Source organism: Phocoena phocoena, chromosome 17 (genome assembly GCF_963924675.1).
Source record: "Phocoena phocoena chromosome 17, mPhoPho1.1, whole genome shotgun sequence".
Taxonomy (NCBI): Eukaryota; Metazoa; Chordata; class Mammalia; order Artiodactyla; family Phocoenidae; genus Phocoena; species Phocoena phocoena.
The window spans coordinates 43027541-43048254 of NC_089235.1; the positions used below are offsets into that span (position 1 = coordinate 43027541).

Consider the following 20714-nt stretch of genomic DNA (forward strand, 5'->3'; position numbering starts at 1 on the left):
TTGTCTCACCTGATCCTGTGATGGGGAGAATTTTTAGAGACCGCGTAGACTGGGTCTGTCCATCAGATTCATTTAGTGAAATCGAGGCCCAAGCTGAAGCTCCCACCTATTTGAAATGAGGGCACATCCTCCCTTCTTTCTACCACCCCCCCGCCCCCAACCTGCAACAAGTATTTGGGACTTTGAGAAAGAAAAGGCTGGGTCCAGAGTCGGAGGCAAAAGGAGCTGGTTTCTTCCAGTCCTACAAGATGAGACGCTTGATGGCGGCTAAGAAAGGGGAAGTGGCAGCTCTTTCCTCTTTGTTTTGAAGGAAGGAAAAATCGAAGACTCTGGGGCATCCCTGCAGCATTCAAGAGGTACATGGTGTCAGCAGGATGATATTAAGGACGTGCTGAGTGACTCGGATACTGTCGTCTAGCACCTCAGACGGCTTGACCGGGGACCTAGAGCACGGACCCCCAGTGGGATCTCTTTAAGAGATCTGTGCCTGAGAGGCTGCTAGAATGCAAGATCTACAAGGACAGAGATTCTTCTCTTCTTCTCACTCGTGACTCCTCATCACCTCAGTGTTTGGCATGCTGGTGTGACACAATATTTAGTGAATGAGTGAGCAAATGGATCTCTGAGATTTATCATCCTGGAGAAATGGCAACTGTCGTCTGAATTATTCTATCTTGTTAGAAAGATGGCCCTCTTAAGGCATGCAAGTGTTTTCTCAAAAAGCATTCCCGAAGTTAGTCCACACATATGCACACTGAACTGTACACATTCTCCCAACAGTGTCATTCACAGAACTCTCTGGAACTCCCATTAAGGGACATATTCTCTTATGTGTCCCTTTATCCGCTTCTTCCTGGTGGTAAGTACAGCAGCGTTCTGCATCACAGGACCGGATTTTCAAAAGTTTTACCATGTGTCTTTTTTGAAAAGCTTTGTGGTTTATAGAATCGAGTCCACAAGCTACAGTCTGCTTGCAGCCCATGTTAACTCACACACTCACTCTAATACGCGTTAAACCTTGTACGGTGGCAGAGGGTGGCAGAGCCCATATTTTGAAACTGAGCCTCTCTCGTAAAATATCATTCCCAACACCTTGCCTGGATGCAAACCCCAGAAACATTCAAGCATCGGACGGCAATTTTAACTGAGAGCGTTCGGAATGTGAAAACAATCAGACGGACAGTTTTCTGTTAGACCACACATGCATGCAGTACGTGGGAAAGGTCAGCCCGGCCACTCCTTTCTGTGCTATTTACACCTCTCTCTAGGGGTGAGAGTGTCAGTGGCTGACTTCACCCAGAGAAAAGCACTCACCATTGGACTCCTTTGTGAACCCAAATCTCTTACATGGGGGATAATTAGATCTGGTTCAACTCAGGCACTCATTGGAGTTGCAGGCTTCACTGTGTTGTCGCTTTTGGAGGGAGAAGGACGCGAGCTGGGCGTGTGGCCATCAGTGGAGGGGACTTGGCTTGAAGCTCTGCATCTCTTACAATCATCTAGGAGTCCCTCGCCCTCTGCCACTCCCTCCACATCCTGCCTGGAGAGACACTTGGAGTAAGAGGAGAGTCCAAGGCATGGACTGCACAGTTATCAAGGGAGGAGGCAGGCCAAGAAGAGAAGGACGAGTGCAGAGCAAGGGACCATTTGGGAGTGTTGTAACCACCGCCCACAGACGGCCAGTCTCAGGCTGCGGCCCAGCCCCAGTCCCTAACGCTCATTCGTATGTATTCAGTGATAGCTCCATTTCCTCTTTAGCCAGGTGCCCTACTTTTCATCCAAGAAAAATGGAATTTGTTTTTAAAACCCCATGTCCTCATCAGCCCTTCTCCCAGCATCCTGCCTCATCATTACTTTTTCCATTGTCTTTGCTACAAACCCAGCCCTCGACTCCCGAGGTCCCTCTGGAAGCCACTTCGCCCTAATGCACACACGCAACGGAAAGTGAGCGCTTACCCTCTCTCTGGAGCGTTACATGGAATCGGGAAGCAGAGAAATGGGGATTAAAATCTGGAGTCTGTTATTAGGAATCTGAGGATCTCGAGAGCGTTAAAGACCTCAAGCGCAGGGAACAGCCATTCACGTTTAATCGGCAGTTGATGGATGTGGGCTACTTTCAATTCTAATAAGAAATCTATTTTTCAAAGGAATTTGATGTCATCCAATTAAACTGGAAAAAAAGAAAGTTCAAGGCAGAATCCTACTGAAGAAAACACTCGTGGCCAGGTTTTGTTCTTCCTCCTCATCCAGGCATAATTTCTTTTTCTGCAAAGTGCTGTCATCGACTTAAAGCATAAATTATTAAGGCAGAGACACAGAGACCGGGACTGGCGGTCTAGGCGGGGGCCCCAGGGTGGAATCAGAGGTGGGTGGGACCCACGTGCTGGACTCCAGGATTGCTCACGCTGGCACCATGGCTGAGACATCACATTCATTTTTTTTTTTTGGCCGCACCGTGCGGCACGCGAGACCTTAGTTCCCCAACCAGGGATCGAACCCGTGCCCCCTGCATTGGGAGTGTGGAGTCTTAGCCACTGGACCATTAGGGAAGTCCTGGAGACATCACATTCTAAACAGCTGGGGTGGGGGCCACGGGTTGAGCCAGGGGACGCCAAGGCCGGTCTTGGCAGTGTCACTCATGCTGGCCGTGTGACCTTGGACAGGTTGCTTTGCTTCTCTGGACCCCGATTCCCTAAACTGAAGGAACACGACTTTCTGCTTTAACATTTTGTAGCCTGTCCAATTTTTCTAAAACTTACTCTCTGTGCCACTCAGTTGGCATTATAATTTACTGTCTGGGTCACTAATCTTTCATGTTTTTATTTCTCATCTTCTCAGTGAGGTCTCCAGCTCCTTCGTGAGTTGGCACTCATAAGAGCTGTTTCATTGGTCATCTGACAGTCCTGCCATCTGACCTCGCAGGGTTATTGGACACTCCAGCCTTTGCCAGATAAACCTACACCCAAGCCTGGCCCATGTATAGCTCATCACAGTTAGGGAGGAGACTGGACCAGATGTGGGGGGGGGGCATAGTAGGTAGTCAATAAATACAGATTGAATGCATAAATGTGTGAATGACTAAGTAACAGGTGAAGAATTGTGACTGAAGCATGTAAGGAAAGCAAAGATCTACAGTTAAACCTCTGCTGTAAAGTACCATTTGGAGAAGAGGCATTTTTAAATTGCTTTTTGCCAGATAGCTGAGTGATAACCTCTTTGAGAATCTTCATGTGTTTTAATTTAATTATTGTGTGTAAATCTTTCTTAAAGACGATGTTGGCCCTTTAAAAAATGGTGTTAAAATATACATAACAAAATTTACCATTGTAACCATTTTTACAGGTACAGTTCAGTGGCATTAAGTACATTCATGTTGTTGTACAACCATCACCACCATCCAGCTGCAGAACTTTATCATCTCTCCGAACTGAAACCCTGTACCGATTCTCTCTCCCCCCAGCCCCTGACAACCCCCCATCCTATCTTCCATCTCTATGACTTTGCCTACTCTAGGAGCCTCATATAAGTGGAATCTTAAAATATTTGACCTTCTGTGACTGGCTTGTTTCACGTACCGTAATGTCTTCAAGGTTGATCCATGTGTGGCATATGTCAGAATTTCCTTCCTTTTTAAGGCTAAATAATATTCCGCATTATATAACAGAAATAAAGACAAAAATAAACAAATGGGACTTAATTAAACTTAAAAGCTTTTGCACAGCAAAGGAAACCATAAACAAGACAAAAAGACAACCCTCAGAATGGGAGAAAAATATTTGCAAATGAAACAACAAAGGATTAATCTCCAAAATATACAAACAGCTCATGGAACTCAATGTCAAAAAAAAACAATCAAGAAATGGGCGGAAGACCTAAATAGACATTTCACCAAGGAAGACATACAGATGGTCAAGAGGCACAAGAAAAATGCTCAACATCACTAATTATTAGAGAAATGCAAATCAAAACTACAATGAGGTATCACTCACTCCAGTCGGAATGGCCATTATCAGAAAAGCTAGGAACAATAAATGCTGGAAATGGTGTGGTGAAAAGGGAACCCTCCTGCACTGTTGGTGGGAATGTAAATTGATACAACCACTGTGGAAAAGAGTATGGTGGTTAAAAAACTAAAAATAAAACTACCATATGATCCACTACTGGGCATATATCCTGAGAAAACCATAATTCAAAAAGAGACATGCACCACAATGTTCATTGCAGCTCTATTTACAACAGCCAGGACATGGGAGCAGCCTATGTGTCCATCATCGGATGAATGGATAAAGAAGATGTGGCACATATATACAATGGAATATTACTCAGCCATAAAAAGAAACGAAATTGAGTTATTTGTAGTGAGGTGGATGGACCTAGAGACTGTCATACAGAGTGAAGGAAGTCAGAAAGAGAAAAACAAATACTGTATGCTAACACATATATATGGAATCTAAAAAAAAAAAAAAAAGAAAATTGGTACTGATGAACCTAGTTGCAGGACAGGAATAAAGAGGTAGACATAGAGAATGGACTTGAGGACATCGGGTGGGAGGGTGAAGATGGGACGAAGTGAGAGTAGCATCGACATATATACACTACCAAATGTAAAATAGATAGCTAGTGGGAAGCAGCAGCATAGCACAGGGAGATCAGCTCGGTGCTTTGCGATGACCTAGAGCGGTGGGATAGGGAGGATGGGAGGGAGGCTCAAGAGGGAGGGGATATGGGGACATGTGTATGCATGTGGCTGATTCGCTTTGTTGTACAACAGAAACTAACACGGTACTCTGAAGCAATTATACTCCAATAAAGATCTATTAAAATTTTTTTTAAAATAAAATTCTGCAAAAAAAAAATTCCATATTATGTATATACCACATTTTGTTTATCCATTCATCTGTCAGTAGGCACCTGGGTTGCTTCCATCTTTTGGCCATTGTGAATAATGCTGCTACGAACATGGATATACAAGTACTGTTCAAGTCCCTGCTTTCAGTTCTTTTGGGTATAAACCCAGAAGTGGAATTGCTGGATCACATGTAATTCTATGTTTAATTTTTGTGAGGAACCTCTATACTGTTTTCCATAGTGGCTGAGTGCTGGCTTTTAAAAACAGTGTTTACTGAGGATAATTTCATTTTCTCTGATGGTGTAATGAAGTGTAGGATTTGCAGGCCCTACACTGTGTGGCCCCAAACTGTGGGACCCTTTGTGTTCTGTGTCTGTTTGCTTGGCTTTTTGTTTGTCCGTGTGTCTGTGGCCGGGGTTTCATCGCCGGGTCTGTTTTTCTTCACTGAAGCTCTTGACTTGTTTCCTGGCATTCAGTCTGTTCTGCACAAGTAAGGCTGTTGACGAACTGAGAAATCGCGCACAGCTAACAATTTCTGCCTCTGTCATGCAGAAGGGATGAGGTACAGAGAGAGTGCCAAGGGGTCCGTGACCCTTGTGGTGGGATCTCTTCTCTTAGGCCAGCCCCTGCATGTCGTGGGAGTTCTCTCCCTGTGCTCGGTCTGCAGCTACTTCGACTCGTGCTCTATGCACGTGGAAAGTTCCACCCACTTGTCACATGGGAGCGCACATCATGGACCCTTTAAGGGATAGTCTGAGGTTCCTCGGGTGTGGGTTTCATTTCATTTTTTTTCATACCTCTTTGTCTTTTCAGGAAGGGAAATCTTTCCTAGGGGCCCCAATAAATTCCTCCTATGTCTCATTGGCGAGAACTAGGCATATTCCCAGCTCTAGACCAATCACTGACAAAGGAAAACATGGTTGCCAGGTTGCCTTAGACAACTCATGACTCATGCCTTGGGGGTCAGGGTTCTGGTTTCAAGAAGACAGGGTAATAGTTGTTGGCAAGGCAACCAACAATGTCTGCCACATCCCCAGGAAAAAGAGCAATGCAGTTAAATGGATCCAGCTCAGCCCCTGAGGTTGCTGGTGACCATTTCTCACAACACCAGTCCCCTAGAGGCCCTCCACAAGCTTATTTTATTTCCCGTTATAGTTCTCCGTCTCTCCCATTACCTTCTCTGGTGTAAGTTGTGGGGGACGGGGTGGGGGGGCACGGGGGGTGGGGAGTGGCCTATCTTGTGGGTTTAGCATTTTCTACCAGAAAATGAAACTGCTAATTGGCTGCTGGTTGCGATGCTGCTTCCCTCTGCTGGCAGAAACACAGCTAGGATGGGGGTGGATGTTACCATAGGACAGAGCTGCAACTACCTGGGCCAGCATCAGAGATGCATCTTCTCCAGTTCCTTGATACCTTTGCTGTTATGCTCTCACCCAGAGCCGGGTTGAGCATTGGATCCTTCTTAATGCAACTGCCTGTTCCTGCCTCTCCTAAATAGCTGGGTATCTTGTAACATCAGCTGTTGTGTATTCTGCCTTGTGCTGTCCCATGTCACTGTCAGATGTCACTGCCAACAGCAGCTCCCTACATGTTTTGAGCCCTAGTTATCAGGTTAACTGTAAGAAGAGACTGAATTTTCCCAGCTTTTCCATCTTTCTTGGGGGGAGATGGGCTGGGAACTATGGCGCTCAACCCGTTTCACCAACTTTTTGGCCATCAAGTGGGGAAGAGACCTATGCTGGAGAATGCGGAGGCTCGCTGCAGGTGCCAGGTTCTCTTTCAAACAAGCTCATGGAGAGCAGGAGCTGTTGTCTCCATCCTGTAGAGCAGCGGTCCCTAACCTTTTTTGGCACCAGTTTTGTGGAAGGCAGTTTTTCCATGGACTTGGGGGTGGTGGGGTAGAGGGGAAACGGTTTCGGGATGATTCAAGCACGTTACATTTGCTGTGCACTTTATTTCTATTATTATCACATTGTAGTATATAATGAAATAATTATACAACTCGCCATAATGCTGACAGGAGGCGGAGCTCAGGCCGTAACGTGAGCGATGGGGAGTGGCTGTAAATACAGATGAAGCTTCGCTCCCTCGTCCGGCGCTCACCTCCTGCTGTGCGGCCTGGTTCCTAACAGGCCATGGACCGGTACTGGTCTGTGGCCCGGGGGTTAGGGACCCCTGCTATAGAGCATCTTACTTACTGAATATTTACTGTGAGGGGCTGACCTCAGCCCTTGGAGAAGCCCCAAGCCTGAAGTAGGATCTGCCCTTTCTCCCCTCAGGGATCAACTACTGTGCGCTGAACAAGCCGGGCTGTGAGCATGAATGCGTCAACACGGAGGAGGGCTACTACTGCCGCTGCCACCGGGGCTACACCCTGGACCCCAACGGCAAGACCTGCAGCCGTGAGTGTGCCCGGGGCAGGGGCTCTGACGGGAAGGCCAGGTTCACACACAGGCCCCCAGGCTCACTAGCAGCCAGTCACTTTGGAGGCCCCTGGGTTTCCAGTGAGCCTGACGGTCCGACAGCCTTAACGTTCCTGGCCTCAGTTTCATCACGTGTAAAATGGGACTACTCATGCTACCTCCCTCAGAGGTTGGATTGTTTAGTACCACATACTAGACATGTGACCCCAGGCAAGTTCTCCAAGCTTTGACTTCCCCATCTGTTTAAAAAAGTGAAGATAATAATAGTATTGGTCTCCTAGAGTTGTTAAAGGGAATAATCAGGACCATTTCAATCTCTTAGCACTGTGCCTGGCCCAAGGAAAACATACAGTTAAAGATAATAGTTCATTATTGTCATGGAGCCTGGCAGAGTAACCAGTGCTGGCCCCAGGGTGAGACAATGGGATGGAGGAGACAGACCTCAGAGAGCACTTGGGCTACCGCGGAGCTGACCTGAGGGCAGAGCTGAGAAACATGGGACTTTTTATGAAGACTTTTCTTAATTTTCTTTTGTAAGAGGCACAACAAAGCTCCATTTGGTGATGTAAATGCGTGGAAACGTGCAGGCGTTGCCAGCTGGATGGCTCTGTCGTTTTTTATGAGGCACAGTCTGCACTGGTCCAGGCCAGCGGGGGTGGGGGTGGAGGCCTGTGACCCTGGTGCGCTGGAGAGGGGTGCAGTGATGTGACCGGCATAGAAGGGGCCCTTTGTGTCGCTTTCCACCCAGCAAGCCGCACATCTGCTCCAGCTTTGGGGACAGAGATAGGTTGTGAATGAAAACAATGCAGCTGGTCAGCACTTGGACCTTAAACTGCCCGGAGGGGAAGTTTCACAGATGAAGTGTTAGATAGACAGCAGTCCTCAGGAAAGCTAGTGCCCCGTCCCGTCTCCAGAGGGAACAAAGTGCCTCGATTAGGCTTTCTAAGGATCGATCTCGGAAGTCAAAGAATTTTTGAACCAGAAAGTTGGCACTGCGCTGCATTTGCCTCTGGAAGTCTCTGAGTCCTTACGAGAAGCCAGTGGTGAGGAAGAGTCCTTCCACTCTTCAAGAAGATGCCCTGGTGAAGATGGATCTGGGTACAGCCTGCCTTCTTCCAGGAGTGCGGGGTCTGCTCTCTGACGGCTCTGGCAGGTATCCCAGGGCAGGCTTGGCATGGCCTGGATGAGCCCACCTAGAGCCCCAGGGACCATGACCTGCCTCCTTCCTCTCTGGGATCTAGTAAGAAGGACCATCTAGTCAGCTTCAAGAAACTGTAAACCAAGCCATTTCTTCCCAGGGGTCCCCAGAGAAAGGCATGGTATCCTCTTCCCCATGGGGGCTCAGGGAGCCCCCCAGGCCGTCATGACAGGAAGCCCTTACAAGGCACCTGCTCTGTGCAGCCACGGCCGTGAGCACTTCCCAGGCACTCGCTCACTTTACCTGCACTGGAGCCTTAGGAGGCATCGACATTCTTATCCCTATTTAAAGATGGGGAAACTGTGGCACAAAAAAGTTAAGTTTCCCGGGGGTCAACATGACTGGTAAATGGCATAACTGAGATGTGAATACAGGCCTCTGGCTCCTGAGATCCTGCAAGTGTTTGCAGGAGGCAGATCCACTGGTGGAATGTTCCAGAAAGCACCAGTCCCAGGCCCTGTGGGAGTCAAAGAGGCCCACCCGATGGCCCTGCACAAGGCCTCCAGTGTCCCTCCAGTCTCCGGGTGTGCGTTTCCTCCGTCAAGGAAATCTGTGAGGCGGCCTGCAGGGCTGTCTTGTGGGAGCCGTTCACCGCAGCTGTGTGTCTGTTATCCTAGCGGGGCCGGCTGTTCAGGGTCCCGGTGCCAGGATCGGCCACGCATGCAGGCCTTGGCTTTGGTTTGTTTTCTGAATCTGGGTGTCCTGGTTATGGGGGGGTGACAACACTTTTTCATTTTCAGATGTAAAGAAACTATACAGTTAATTCCTCCCCAGCCATGTACTAGTAATAATAAGCGTTCAGGAAGTAATTACTGTAAGCCAGCTACTGTTCTGAGGGCTGTAGGTCAATCAACTCCTCTCACCACGTTCCTCTAAGAAAGTAATCGTCAACCCCATTTCTCAAGTCATGAGATGATGACAGAGAGGCCAAATGACGGCCCAGCATCCCGCGGCTGGGAAGCGGCGAACGTGGGCTTTGAGCCCAAGTAGTTGGGTGCGGAGCCCTCATTCTGACGCACTGTTCTGTCAGCTGCAGGCTGTGGGCTCAGCAGCTCGACTTTCCTGAGCCTGGCTCTCCTCTCTGTGACAGTGGGGAAGGCACCTCCTCTAAGCGTTGCCCCGGGATTGCAGGTGATGCGTGCCCAGGCCTGGCCCAGAGGGCTGCTGTCTGACCACCCATGACAGGAGTCGTATGCATGTTACTCCTTAAAGAAATGCGAAGAAAAACAAACAAGGCCCGTGGGACAGGGTAGAATGAAACCTTCCACATCACTGTTTTTGAAGTGAAATAGCCCAGCAGGGGCTCCCTGGGAGGTGGTTTTGTTTTTTAATGCCCCCTCACTGGTGGGCGCAGCAGCGCCCTTGGTTACGTTTGTTTGGTTTTTTTTTAACATCTTTATCGGAGTATAATTGCTTTACAGTGGTGTGTTAGTTTCTGCTTTACAACAAAGTCAGTCAGTTATACATATACATATGTCCCCATATCTCCTCCCTCTGAGTCTCCTCTCCCTCCCACCCTGCCTATCCCACCCCTCTAGGTGGTCACAAAGCACCGAGCTGATCTCCCTGTGCTATGCGGCTGCTTCCCACTAGCTATCTGTTTTACGTTTGGTAGTGTATATATGTCCATGCCACGCTCTCACTTCGTCCCAGCTTCCCCTTCCCCCTCCCCGTGTCCTCAAGTCCGATCTCTAGTAGGTCTGCGTCTTTACTCGGGTTACGCTGTTTTCGTGTGTGATTCCCTCAGGCGTGGATCACTGCGCCGAGCAGGACCACGGCTGTGCGCAGCTGTGCCTCAACACCGGGGACTCCTTCGTGTGCCAGTGCTCGGAAGGCTTCCTCATCAACGAGGACCTCAAGACCTGCTCCCGTGAGTCCCCGTCGCGCTTCTCTTACAGGGCAAAGGTCTTCGCAACAGCTGTGAAGAATGTGACGACTGCACAGGACGGCAGGCTCCCTCTGTCCCCTGCTCTTGGCACCCTGGAGATCGTAGGGGTGTCTCCTGGGGACTGCGTGCCTTCCCGGTGCAGAACCTGGGGCGGAGGTGGGGGCGTGGTATAAGCACGCCGGTCACTTGATTCCCATCCTCAGTAGCCCAGGAGCCTCGAGGACCCCTCACCGGGCTGTTGGGTTTTGCAGGAGTGGATTACTGTTTGCTGAGTGACCACGGTTGTGAATACTCCTGCGTCAACACCGACAGATCCTTCGCCTGCCAGTGTCCCGAGGAACACGTGCTCCGCAGTGATGGCAAGACCTGTGCCAGTGAGTATTCTGAGGTCGGACGAGCGGGACTTGGCACAAGCGATCGTGAGTGGGGGGCACTGAGGACAGGGACCACCGGTGTGTCTGCACCCCGGTTTTCGTGGGTGAAAGTGTGTGAAGGCCTCTCCCAGAGATTTCAGCGCTGGTGGCTGCTGCTTCCCCGGCCCCGAGCACCCTTCCCCACTCCCTGAGACGGCTGTTCCCTATTCCTGTCTGCCTCGCGGTCATTTTGGAGCTGGCACGAGTTATAATAATGCGGACGCATTACTGACTGGGGACTTCAGGCGGGGCTCCGTGCTGAGCACATGCTTGGTCTGGCCGCAGCCCCGTGGAATCCCCATCTTGCGATGAGGTAACTGCAGCTCAGATTAAGTAAAGAGCCTCAGGTTACCAGCTATTAAGTGATGGGTTCAAACTCTGGGCTATGTGACTCCAAAGTCAGTTCTGGGAGAAGGGGAAGCTGCTGAGAACCTCACCCGCAATCCGGATAATCCGGCAGATGGTGATGTTTCCTGGGTACGTACTTCCCTGCAGCGGGTCCCAATTCCTGTCTCCATTACTTAAAAAAAAAAAAACGACTCCCAGGTATTCTTCTCTTCTTCACTCAAGAATGCTGTGTTTTCTGCCCTGCAATCCTGTTTCCAAGTTGGCCTAGATAAAGATTAAAAAATAGTCATTTTGAGAGAAGGGATCACAAGTGGAGGGAAAGGATTGTAATGTACCTTGTCTGTCCTGCTGGTATTTCTGGTTATAGGGCCGACTTCCCTGACCCCTGATACAATTGTGGCCACTACTTGTCCACCTTTTTATATCGTTTGTTTTCTTGGGCAGGTGAGCTGATTGCACAGCTGGGTGTGCCTCTCTTAACTATGCAGCCTGTGAGAAAATGTTTCCCCCATTTGGGATAGAGTCTTGAGTCTTATGGCTTGCTTGTGGCTGCCTGCCCAGCTGCCTCCCAGCCCGCTGCTCTGGCCAGCATGGCCAGCACAGCCAGCACAGGGACGGGCTGGGTATGGGGGTGCAGAGAGAGGGTGGGTGTGTTGAATTGTATCTACCTTTGAGTGCATGCCAAAGCCAGAAGCACACTTTTTAACTGGTTTGTTTTAATTCTCATCATCTTTACAATCGCGTGCCCCTCTCCCTCCCTCCCTACATCCACATCTGTTATGGCCACTGACGCTTTTTTTTTTTTTTTTTTTTTTTTTGCGGTACGTGGGCCTCTCACTGTTGTGGCCTCTCCCGTTGCGGAGCACAGGCTCCGGATGCGCAGGCTCAGTGGCCATGGCTCACGGGCCCAGCCGCTCCGCGGCATGTGGGATCCTCCCGGACCGGGGCACGAACCCGTGTCCCGAACCCGTGTCCCCTGCATCGGCAGGCGGACTCCCAACCACTGCGCCACCAGAGAAGCCCCACTGACGCTTTTAAATGTTGCCCATTTTCTCATTTATAGTGTTTGTAACTAATGATACAGTGATATCATCCACATGAGTAAATGTTCAACAATGCCATTAAAAGTGAATTTTGATAAGTGTTTATTTATATATGGTGTGTCCATATGAGATGTGAGATGATCAGATGGGTTAGAATTATCCTATCCTCAGGCAATGGTGGTATGTAAGAGATGCATTTTACCCATACATATCTGTTGAGCTCGTCCCCTAATTGAAGACTCTCTGTCTGCCCAAGGATGATTCCGTCTAGCTGCCCTGTCCTGAAATAATGGGCTGTGTTTTCGGTGTGGCCATAGTTAACTGAGGTTGGGATGTATGTTTCCCAGCTCTACGCCAGATCACAAAGAGCTTGATGCCGTGACTGCATCTTTTTTGTAAATCATGCTGGGCTCTGGATGGGGAGGCAGCTGGGGTTCAGCCAGGCCTGGCTCAGGAGCTAAGGGTGTCCTTCGCCCTCCATAAAGGTAGCCTCCACTTAGAGCCTTGATAGCAGGTGTCCTGAAGAACACTTCACTCGCTTTTTGGAAGGTTCTCTGAAGCATGGAGAGCAGGCCGAGTTTCCCAGGGCCCGGGAAGGAAGTAGACACAGTTATGCCCACACCCCTGCAGGCACCTTGGGCTCTCTGGCCTCTAGAGTGACGCCCATCCTCCCTTCCTCTAGGTCCCCTGGCCCCCAAGCTGTGATTGCCTGTAGGAGCCTTCCTTGCCTTGGAGTGTTGTTACACAGACTGGGGGGTAAGGTGGGGAGAGGAATGGGGGAGTCTCATCTACAAGCTGCAGCTGAGAGGACTCCTCCCATCTCTACCTCCTGGAAATTTCCCTGAGATAGACCTAGTACAAGGGCATCCCAGCACCAGGAAAGACTCTATAGGCTAGATGTGCATGGAACACACAGCCCACTGCCCTGTGAGCTCCTGGAGGTTAGAGACTGGATCTTATTTGGAGCCTGAGTTCCAGGCCTGGCCCACAGGAGATGCTCTATAAAGTTCAATGAATGAGAGAGTGAATGGACAGAGACCACCAGTCTTTTCATCCTGTGGCACCTGGCACAGGGTCCACCCCTGCCCAGTAGCCTTCAGTGGCTCTCCACTGTCTCCCCTAGTTTCCAGTCGAGTGCCTTGATTTGGCAGTGATGGAGAACCCCTTCCTCCCCTCCTGAGCCCCGCCCAGGTCTTCCCTGCTCCTTCCAGTTCTTATGGGGGCAGCTCCCCTATCCTCTGAGTAAGCCCTGTACCTCCAGCCCATCCTGTCTCCACTTAGGACAACGTCCCTATCCCACCCTGCTGGCGGAAACCCAGCCCAGGGCCAGCATCACCCCCATGGGGAACTTCATGCCCCTCTCGCCTGCTGGGAGCAGCTCTGCTCCACCCACTGAAGGCAGGCTCCACTAGGACCTCTCGTGGCCCCACCTCACCCTGTGGCTGTCTGTGCTCAGATCTAGAACCAGTGTGGCAGAGTAGAAAGAACACTGAACTTGAGAGCCCAAAGACTGGGTTTAAATCCTATAGCTCCCATGCTGGGCAAGGGAATTGACCTCTCTGGATCTGATTGTTCGTATGTAAACTGGGAATGATCATTTCTGCCTCTCTCTCAGGACCTCTGTGTGGCACAGGGAGAGATATTCATTGGGAAGCTTGTCAATTGCCATAAACCCTAAGGTACTCTTGTTATGGTCTTGCTTCCCACTGCTGGACTGCCCCACACTGAGGAGAGGGCTGAGGTAGCATCCTTGCCTTGCTGCCTGGAGACCCACTCCCAGGGTCAGGCCTGCCCCCCTTGTGGAGCTCCAGACATGGACCACCCTGGGAGGAGTCAGACTCAGGAACCCAGGGACTACCTTCTTCTAGCAAGTGGAGGGTGCTGATGGGGATCTGAGCCACAAGCATAGGGCACTGGGAATTTCCGTTGGGTATACTCCTACTCCGGCCACCAGAGGTGGGTGTGCAAATGCAAAGGCCTTTTCCAACCTGATGCCTCCCAGCTTGACTTTGAAGGACAGAAGCAACCCTGAGCAGGGCAAGAGGAGTGTATTAGTCTGCTTAGGCTGCCATCATGAAATACTGTAGGCTGGGTGGCTTAAACAGCAGAAATGTATTGTCTCACAGTTCTGTAGACTGGAAGTCCAAGATCAAGGTGCCAGTATGGTTAGGTTCTGGTGAGAGCCCTCCTCTTGGCTTGCAGTTGGATGCCTTCTTGCTGTGTCCTCCCATGACAGAGAGAGAGAGAATAAGCTGTCTTGTGTCTCTTCTTAGAAGGGCACTAATTCCATCATGGGGGCCCCACCCATATGACCTCAACTAACCCTAATCACCTCCCAAAGGCCCCACCTCCAAACACCAGCACGTTGGGAGTTAGGGCTTCAACATATTAATTTGGGGGGAAACACAATTCAGTCCATCACAGAGAGTGAAGGCAAAAGACCACCTTTACCCTCGTGTATTCACATTAGAGGTTTAACGGAACAGAAGGAAACTTAAAGATCTTTCCTTTCTTTTGTGGGAAACAGGTACAGGGAGAAAACTGGTGCCCTCAAGCTGGCCCTGGGGGTCAGTGACAGAGTCAGGACTAGAACTGGGGTCTCCTGACTTCAGGATCTCTTACCCAATGTGAGATACCCTTTAAAAGTACATCTCGGGCTTCCCTGGTGGCGCAGTGGTTGAGAGTCCGCCTGCCGATGCAAGGGACGCGGGTTCATGCCCTGGTCCGGGAAGATCCCACATGCCGCGGAGCGGCTGGGCCCGTGAGCCATGGCCTCTGAGCCTGCGCGTCCGGAGCCTGTGCTCCGTAATGGGAGAGGCCACACAGTGAGAGGCCCGTGTACAGCAAAAAAAAAAAAAGTACATCTCAGTTCAGCTGCTTCTGTTCTCTCTGAGAAAGAGCCTACACAGAGTTAGCAAACGAATGGCTGCTCCTAGTTTTATTATTTTAAAAAGCCAGCAAATGGTGTAATTCTATCTCTCGGCCTTGGTTACCCTCTTGGCAGGTGGCCACTGTGGCTTTCTCCCTCTGGGGTTGGAGTTGGTTTTAATAACCTCCTACGTGGAGCCCCAGACACAGGATTGCTGTTTGTCATCGCCACAGAGGTGTGAGTCCTCAGAACACATCACCCCATGACTGCTGCACCGCAGATGTGCATGAGTCACCATGAGTCACGTGCATGTGGAATCCAGATGTGAGGAGTGCAGGCTGTATCAGTGTGTGGGGCTGTTAGACACGGGCCCTAAAAACCTGTGCTATGTCCTGAAACTTCTGCTCACCTTGATCACAAATCGCAGACCCCATTCACGATGAGGGATTAATTAATGTGTAGACCTGCCTCCTTACATGTGAAAAAAAGAGGATCCTTCTTTTAGAGGGAAAATGTTTTCTTCCTGCACCCTGAGATTTCTCCTAAGTCCTCTCATCCATTTCACTTAAGTGATGGTTCCCAATCAAGTGTGTCCTCTCTCTCATCTCTGGATTTGAGTCTAGGTACTTCCTTAAGCTCTTGGTTCATTGATTCTCAGTCTCCACAAGTATTTACCATGTACCTGCATTTTTGTGCTGGTCATATTGTGCTGGGCACTGGGCATCCCTGGGGTTGATGCAGGTTCAGTTTCTGCCCTGACAGTGTTTAAAGTTTCTCAGGGAGGAAGGATATTAAAGATGGATCATCCATTCTGTGTGATGAGAGTCATGATATGGGAAGAAGAGGTGTCACAGGGGCGTGTGGCAGGGACCCTCACCTAGTCTAGAGAAAGTCTCCTGAGAAAGAGATGTTTGATCCAACACCTAGAGATTGATGGAGGGAGCTAGCCAGAGGTGGAGAGTGTTATGGACTGAATGCTTGTGTCCTCCCCAAATTCATATGTTGAGAGTCTAACCCCCAAGGTGATGGTGTTAGGAGGTGGGGCCTTTGGGATGTGATTAGGTCATGAGGGTGGAGCCCTTATGAATGGGATTCGTGCCCACAGAGCTCTCCAGCCCCTTCCACCATGTGAGAATACAGGAAGTCTGTGACCCGGAGGAGGGCTCTCACCCAACCATGCAGGTACCCTGATCTCAGACTTCCAGCTTCCAGAACTGTGAGCAATACATTTCTATTGTTTATAAGCCACTCGGTCTGTGGTATTTTGTCATAGCAGCCTGAAAGGACTAAAACGGAAGTGAGCAGTCTTCCCAGGCATAGGAAATAGCACATGCAAGCCCAGGGTCCAGAGAGTGAACTGAAGGAAGCTGAGTGTACTGAGTACTGAGTACTAAACATTGAGTACTGAGTACTAAGTACTGAGTGTGAGAGGGAGACTGGAGCCTGGAGAAGCGGCTGGGACAAATCACCTGCAACATTTAGAGTTACATTAAACCATTTAGAGACCCAGCCTCCCTTGAGAAAACCATTTTAGTTTGTCTTCTGAGAATCTAGCAGCCTATCTGAGCAGACTCTGCTGACCCTGCTGGGCTAGGATGACCACTGGCTGTGCAGCTGGACCAGGGAACATGGAGGTGATAGACTTGTGATCTAATCACGCCTCTGCCCCCAGCACAGCTGACACTAATCATCTCTGCAGGGTAAGGGGCCTTGTGAAAGTCACTTCCTCTCTGTGGCCATCAGTTTCCCGGACTCTAAAGGAAGGAGTTGGACCAGTTCATCCCCAAGGTCCCTTGCAGCCTGAGAACGAGGGTAGAGCCTGGCAGAGTAAGTGCTCTGCTAACACTTGCTGAATGGATGAACTCTTGTCGGGGTGCCCACCATTCTCCCCAGGCTGAAGGCACCCCATGATCGTGAGTCAGGGGTGGTGGCTCTCTTTGCCTGTTAGGGAACCACTGAAGTGCTTTCGTAGTGGGAGTACCTTTGGCTCTGGGGAGAAGTTGACTCCAAGCTGGTTTCCAGACTTGGTGACTGGAGGGCAGCTAGAGCCTGTGGTCGGGGAGTTACCACGTGTAGTTCTCTAATTATGAGTGACCGGAATGTCCCTGATGTGCAGAAACTGGACATTTTGCTGAACAAATATGAATAGAGTTCTGCAAGGCTGGTACATGGGAGAGAAAGGGGAGCCCAGCTGACCGCCAGCATCCCCACCGCATGGGTTCTGATTTAAAACACCTGCACAAAACCCCTGGGCGGTGGATCTAGTTACCCTCGGTTTTCAGAGTAGAAAACTGAGGAAATGTTTCCTTGTACTCAGCAGGCGTTTGCTGAGGACCTGTTGTGGGCCAAGCATTAAATTAGGTCCACAGAGAGGAGGGCAGATGCAGCCCGTGGTCCCCTGGAGGTCAGAGCCCATGGGAGCGTAGTTCAGTGAGGAGGTGGGCACAGATCCAGAGCAACCACATAACTAACTGTTCAGTGACAGCTGTGATGTTACCAGAGCGGGCAGATGCCTGGTGCTTTGGGCCCTATGCCGGGGGGGGGGGGGGTCTGGGAAGACATCTGGAGGAGGTGGCGGAGGAAGGAGGGGCAGAGGAACGGCTGTGCAGAACCCTGTGCGGGGAGAGCTTCTGGTTTGGTACTGAGGTTCTGAAAGAAAGTACTCAGAGTTGGGGGGGTGTGGATGAGATGACGCAGCAGGGCAGGTCCCGCGAACCTCACCGACGATTCTGTGTCTTATCCAGACTCTTGGACGCATTAAAGGATCTCAGGCAGAGGGAAGGAGTGATGTGAGCAGATTCACATTTTGGAAAGAGGACTTGGGCTGAGTCGGGGAGGATGGGCTGGAGGGGCCGGAAGTAGGTTTGTGGAGACCCCTTTAGTAGACGATGTAATAATAGCCCAAGAGAAAGACGATAGCGTGTGGTTCATGATGGTGGAGGTGCAGAATCGTCTGGACACTTGGGAAGGTCTCTGAACATAAGTTCTGGGTCCAGTGCCAGCATCTCACCCCTGGTGGTTTACTGGAATCATCTGTGGGGCTTTTAAAACATCCAGAAGCCCAGGCGGCACCCTGGACCCCCAGAAATAGAGATTATCTTACGGTGATTGATGCAACCTCCTTGGAGGACAATTTGAAAATATGTATCCAGTTGTAAATGTTCATTCTCTTTAAGCAGGCAGTTCCACTTCTAGATGTTTATCTTTCAGACATGCTTTCACGTTGTCTGCAAAACTACAGGCACACGAATATCCATTGCAATAATGTTTGTAATAGCAAAGCCTAGGAACCACCTAAACGCCCTTCCAATAAGAAACTGGTTAGGGGACTTCCTGGTGGCACAGGGGTTAAGAATCCCCCTGCCAATGCAGGGGACACAGGTTTGATGCCTGGTCCAGGAAGATCCCACGTGCCGCGGAGCAGCTAAGCCCGTGCGCACAACTACTGAGCCCGTGCACCTAGAGTCAGTGCTTCGCAACAAGAGAAGCCACCGCAATGAGAAGCCCGCGCACCGCAACGAAGAGTAGCCCCCGCTCGCTGCAACTAGAGAAAGCCCGCGCGCACCAACGAAGACCCAACACAGCCAAATAAATAAATTTATAAAAAAAAAAAAAAAGAAACTGGTTAAATGAATCATGGTGCAGCCTTTAAAAATAATGCTGTAGTGTGTCAAAGGTGAGCAAGAGGAATACTTTTGTAAGTTTTTTTGTTTAAAGTTTATTCTATTTTTAGAATAGGTAAAAGGTTTTCACATGGTTTAAAAATCAGAACAATACGAAAAGACGTACATTAAGAAGTTTGGCTGCTACTCTTACCCTTCCACCCATCCCCTACCTCCACTTCCCATCAGGAACGGTGGTGGGCAGCCTCCAGGGCGGCCCCCAGCAATCCCCGTCTCCTGAATTCACACACGTGTAGTCCCTCCTTCATTGTTGCTCTGAGTGACCAATAGCACATGGAAATAACAAGGAGGTCACTTCTCCAGTTACGTTATCAGAGACACTGTGGCTGCTCTCTTGGGAGCTCTCTCTCACTTCTTGAATCACTCACTCTTGGGGAAGCCATGTCGGGAGCAAGTGTCTCATTGTACAGAATATTTATTCAGCTTGTCTTCCTGAGTAGTCATGGACACTTGGGTTGTTTCCCACTTTTCGTTATTACAAACAATGCTGCCGTGAATAACTTGAAAGTATACCAGGGGCTTCCCTGGTGGTGCAGTGGTTAGGAATCTGCCTGCCAATGCAGGGGACACAGGTTCGAGCCCTGGTCTGGGAAGATCCCACATGCCGCAGGGCAACTAAGCCCGTGTGCCACAACTACTGAGCCTGCACTCTAGAGCCCGTGAGCCACAACTACTGAGCCCGTGAGCCACAACTAGTGAAGCCTGCGCGCCTAGAGCCCGTGCTCCGCAACAAGAGGAGCCACCGCAATGAGAAGCTCGCGCACCTCAACGAAGAGTAGCCCCCGCTCACCGCAACTAGCCCGCATGCAGCAACGAAGAACCAATGCAGCCAAAAATAAATAAATAAAATAAATAATTTTTTAAATAAAGTATATCAAATTATTGATACACTTCATATGTGCCAGGGTATCTGCAGGAGAGAATTCCAGAACTGAAGTTGCCGGGTCAAAGGTACATTTTGTACTTTTGGTAGATATTGCCAGCTATCCCTCCATAGGGGAAGTCCGCCCTTAATATGTTTGAATTTTGAACGATGGGCCTGTTTTGCCTTTAAAATAATCTCTGCAAGTGACTGATGCTCACCAGAGGTTGAGAACCGCAGCTCTCCTCTCTCTTGATCACATGCTCTAAGCGGGTGAGGAGGGGAAAGGTTAAAAACCCAAACTCTCTACATGCTTTTAAAGCATGCACACAACAAAATTTCCAAACAGCTATTAGTACAAAAGCCCAGGAGAGCTCAGAAGCTGGACTGGGAGCTCCTGGGATAGTCTGCAGCAAGAGTGGATACGCCCCCTGAGAACAGGGGCTTCAGGCTCAGCAGGCTCCTGATAAAGGATAGCAGTGCCACTCTGCCTCATACAGGCTCAGACCACCATGGCTCGGCGTGGGAGAAGCTGGGGGACGATGACCTTTCAGGGTCCCTGCACCGAGACAATTACTCTTCAAAATTGCAGCCTGAGATGGAGCTATGGGGACAGGACAGGGCATGGGGGAAGCTCCAGAAACAAGGGGTGTGGGTTTCCGTGGTGGCGCAGCGGTTAAGAATCCGCCTGCCAGTGCAGGGGACACGGGTTCGCGCCCTGGACCGGGAAGATCCCACGGAGCAGCTAAGCCCGTGCGCCACAACTACTGAGCCTGCACTCTAGAGCCCACGAGCCACAACTGCTGAAGCCGCGCACCTAGAGCCTGTGCTCCACAGCAAGAGAAGCCCGCGTGCAGCAACGAAGACCCAACACAGCCAAAAATATAAATAAATAAATAATTTTATTAAAAAAAAAAAAAGAAGGGGTGTGCTCATGGGGGTCTGTCTGGATTATGGCTTGGCAAGACTGGACTGAAAGAGTTATGTATAGCTATTTTATTGCATTGGAAAATGGAGTCTTCTTAATATAAATTCATGGTGAGGAAAAAAGTGCTCGCCTCCACAGCCAGCCAGCTGTCTGTATTATGGATCACTCAACTGCATTTCCACTCAACACTGTGTGAGGGATTACCCCAAG

At 49.9% G+C, this 20714-nt stretch overlaps 1 protein-coding gene across 3 annotated transcripts in view; it reads left to right on the forward strand.

Moving 5' to 3' along the window:
• Positions 1 to 20714, forward strand: part of MATN2 (matrilin 2) — a 139524-nt gene that overhangs the window by 101924 nt on the left and 16886 nt on the right. For all 3 annotated transcript variants that reach the window (XM_065895091.1, XM_065895092.1, XM_065895093.1), the window contains 3 exons: positions 7129 to 7251; positions 10218 to 10340; positions 10610 to 10732. In XM_065895091.1, the coding sequence (XP_065751163.1) occupies positions 7129 to 7251; positions 10218 to 10340; positions 10610 to 10732 (369 nt within the window). The remainder of the gene's footprint in view (positions 1 to 7128; positions 7252 to 10217; positions 10341 to 10609; positions 10733 to 20714) is intronic.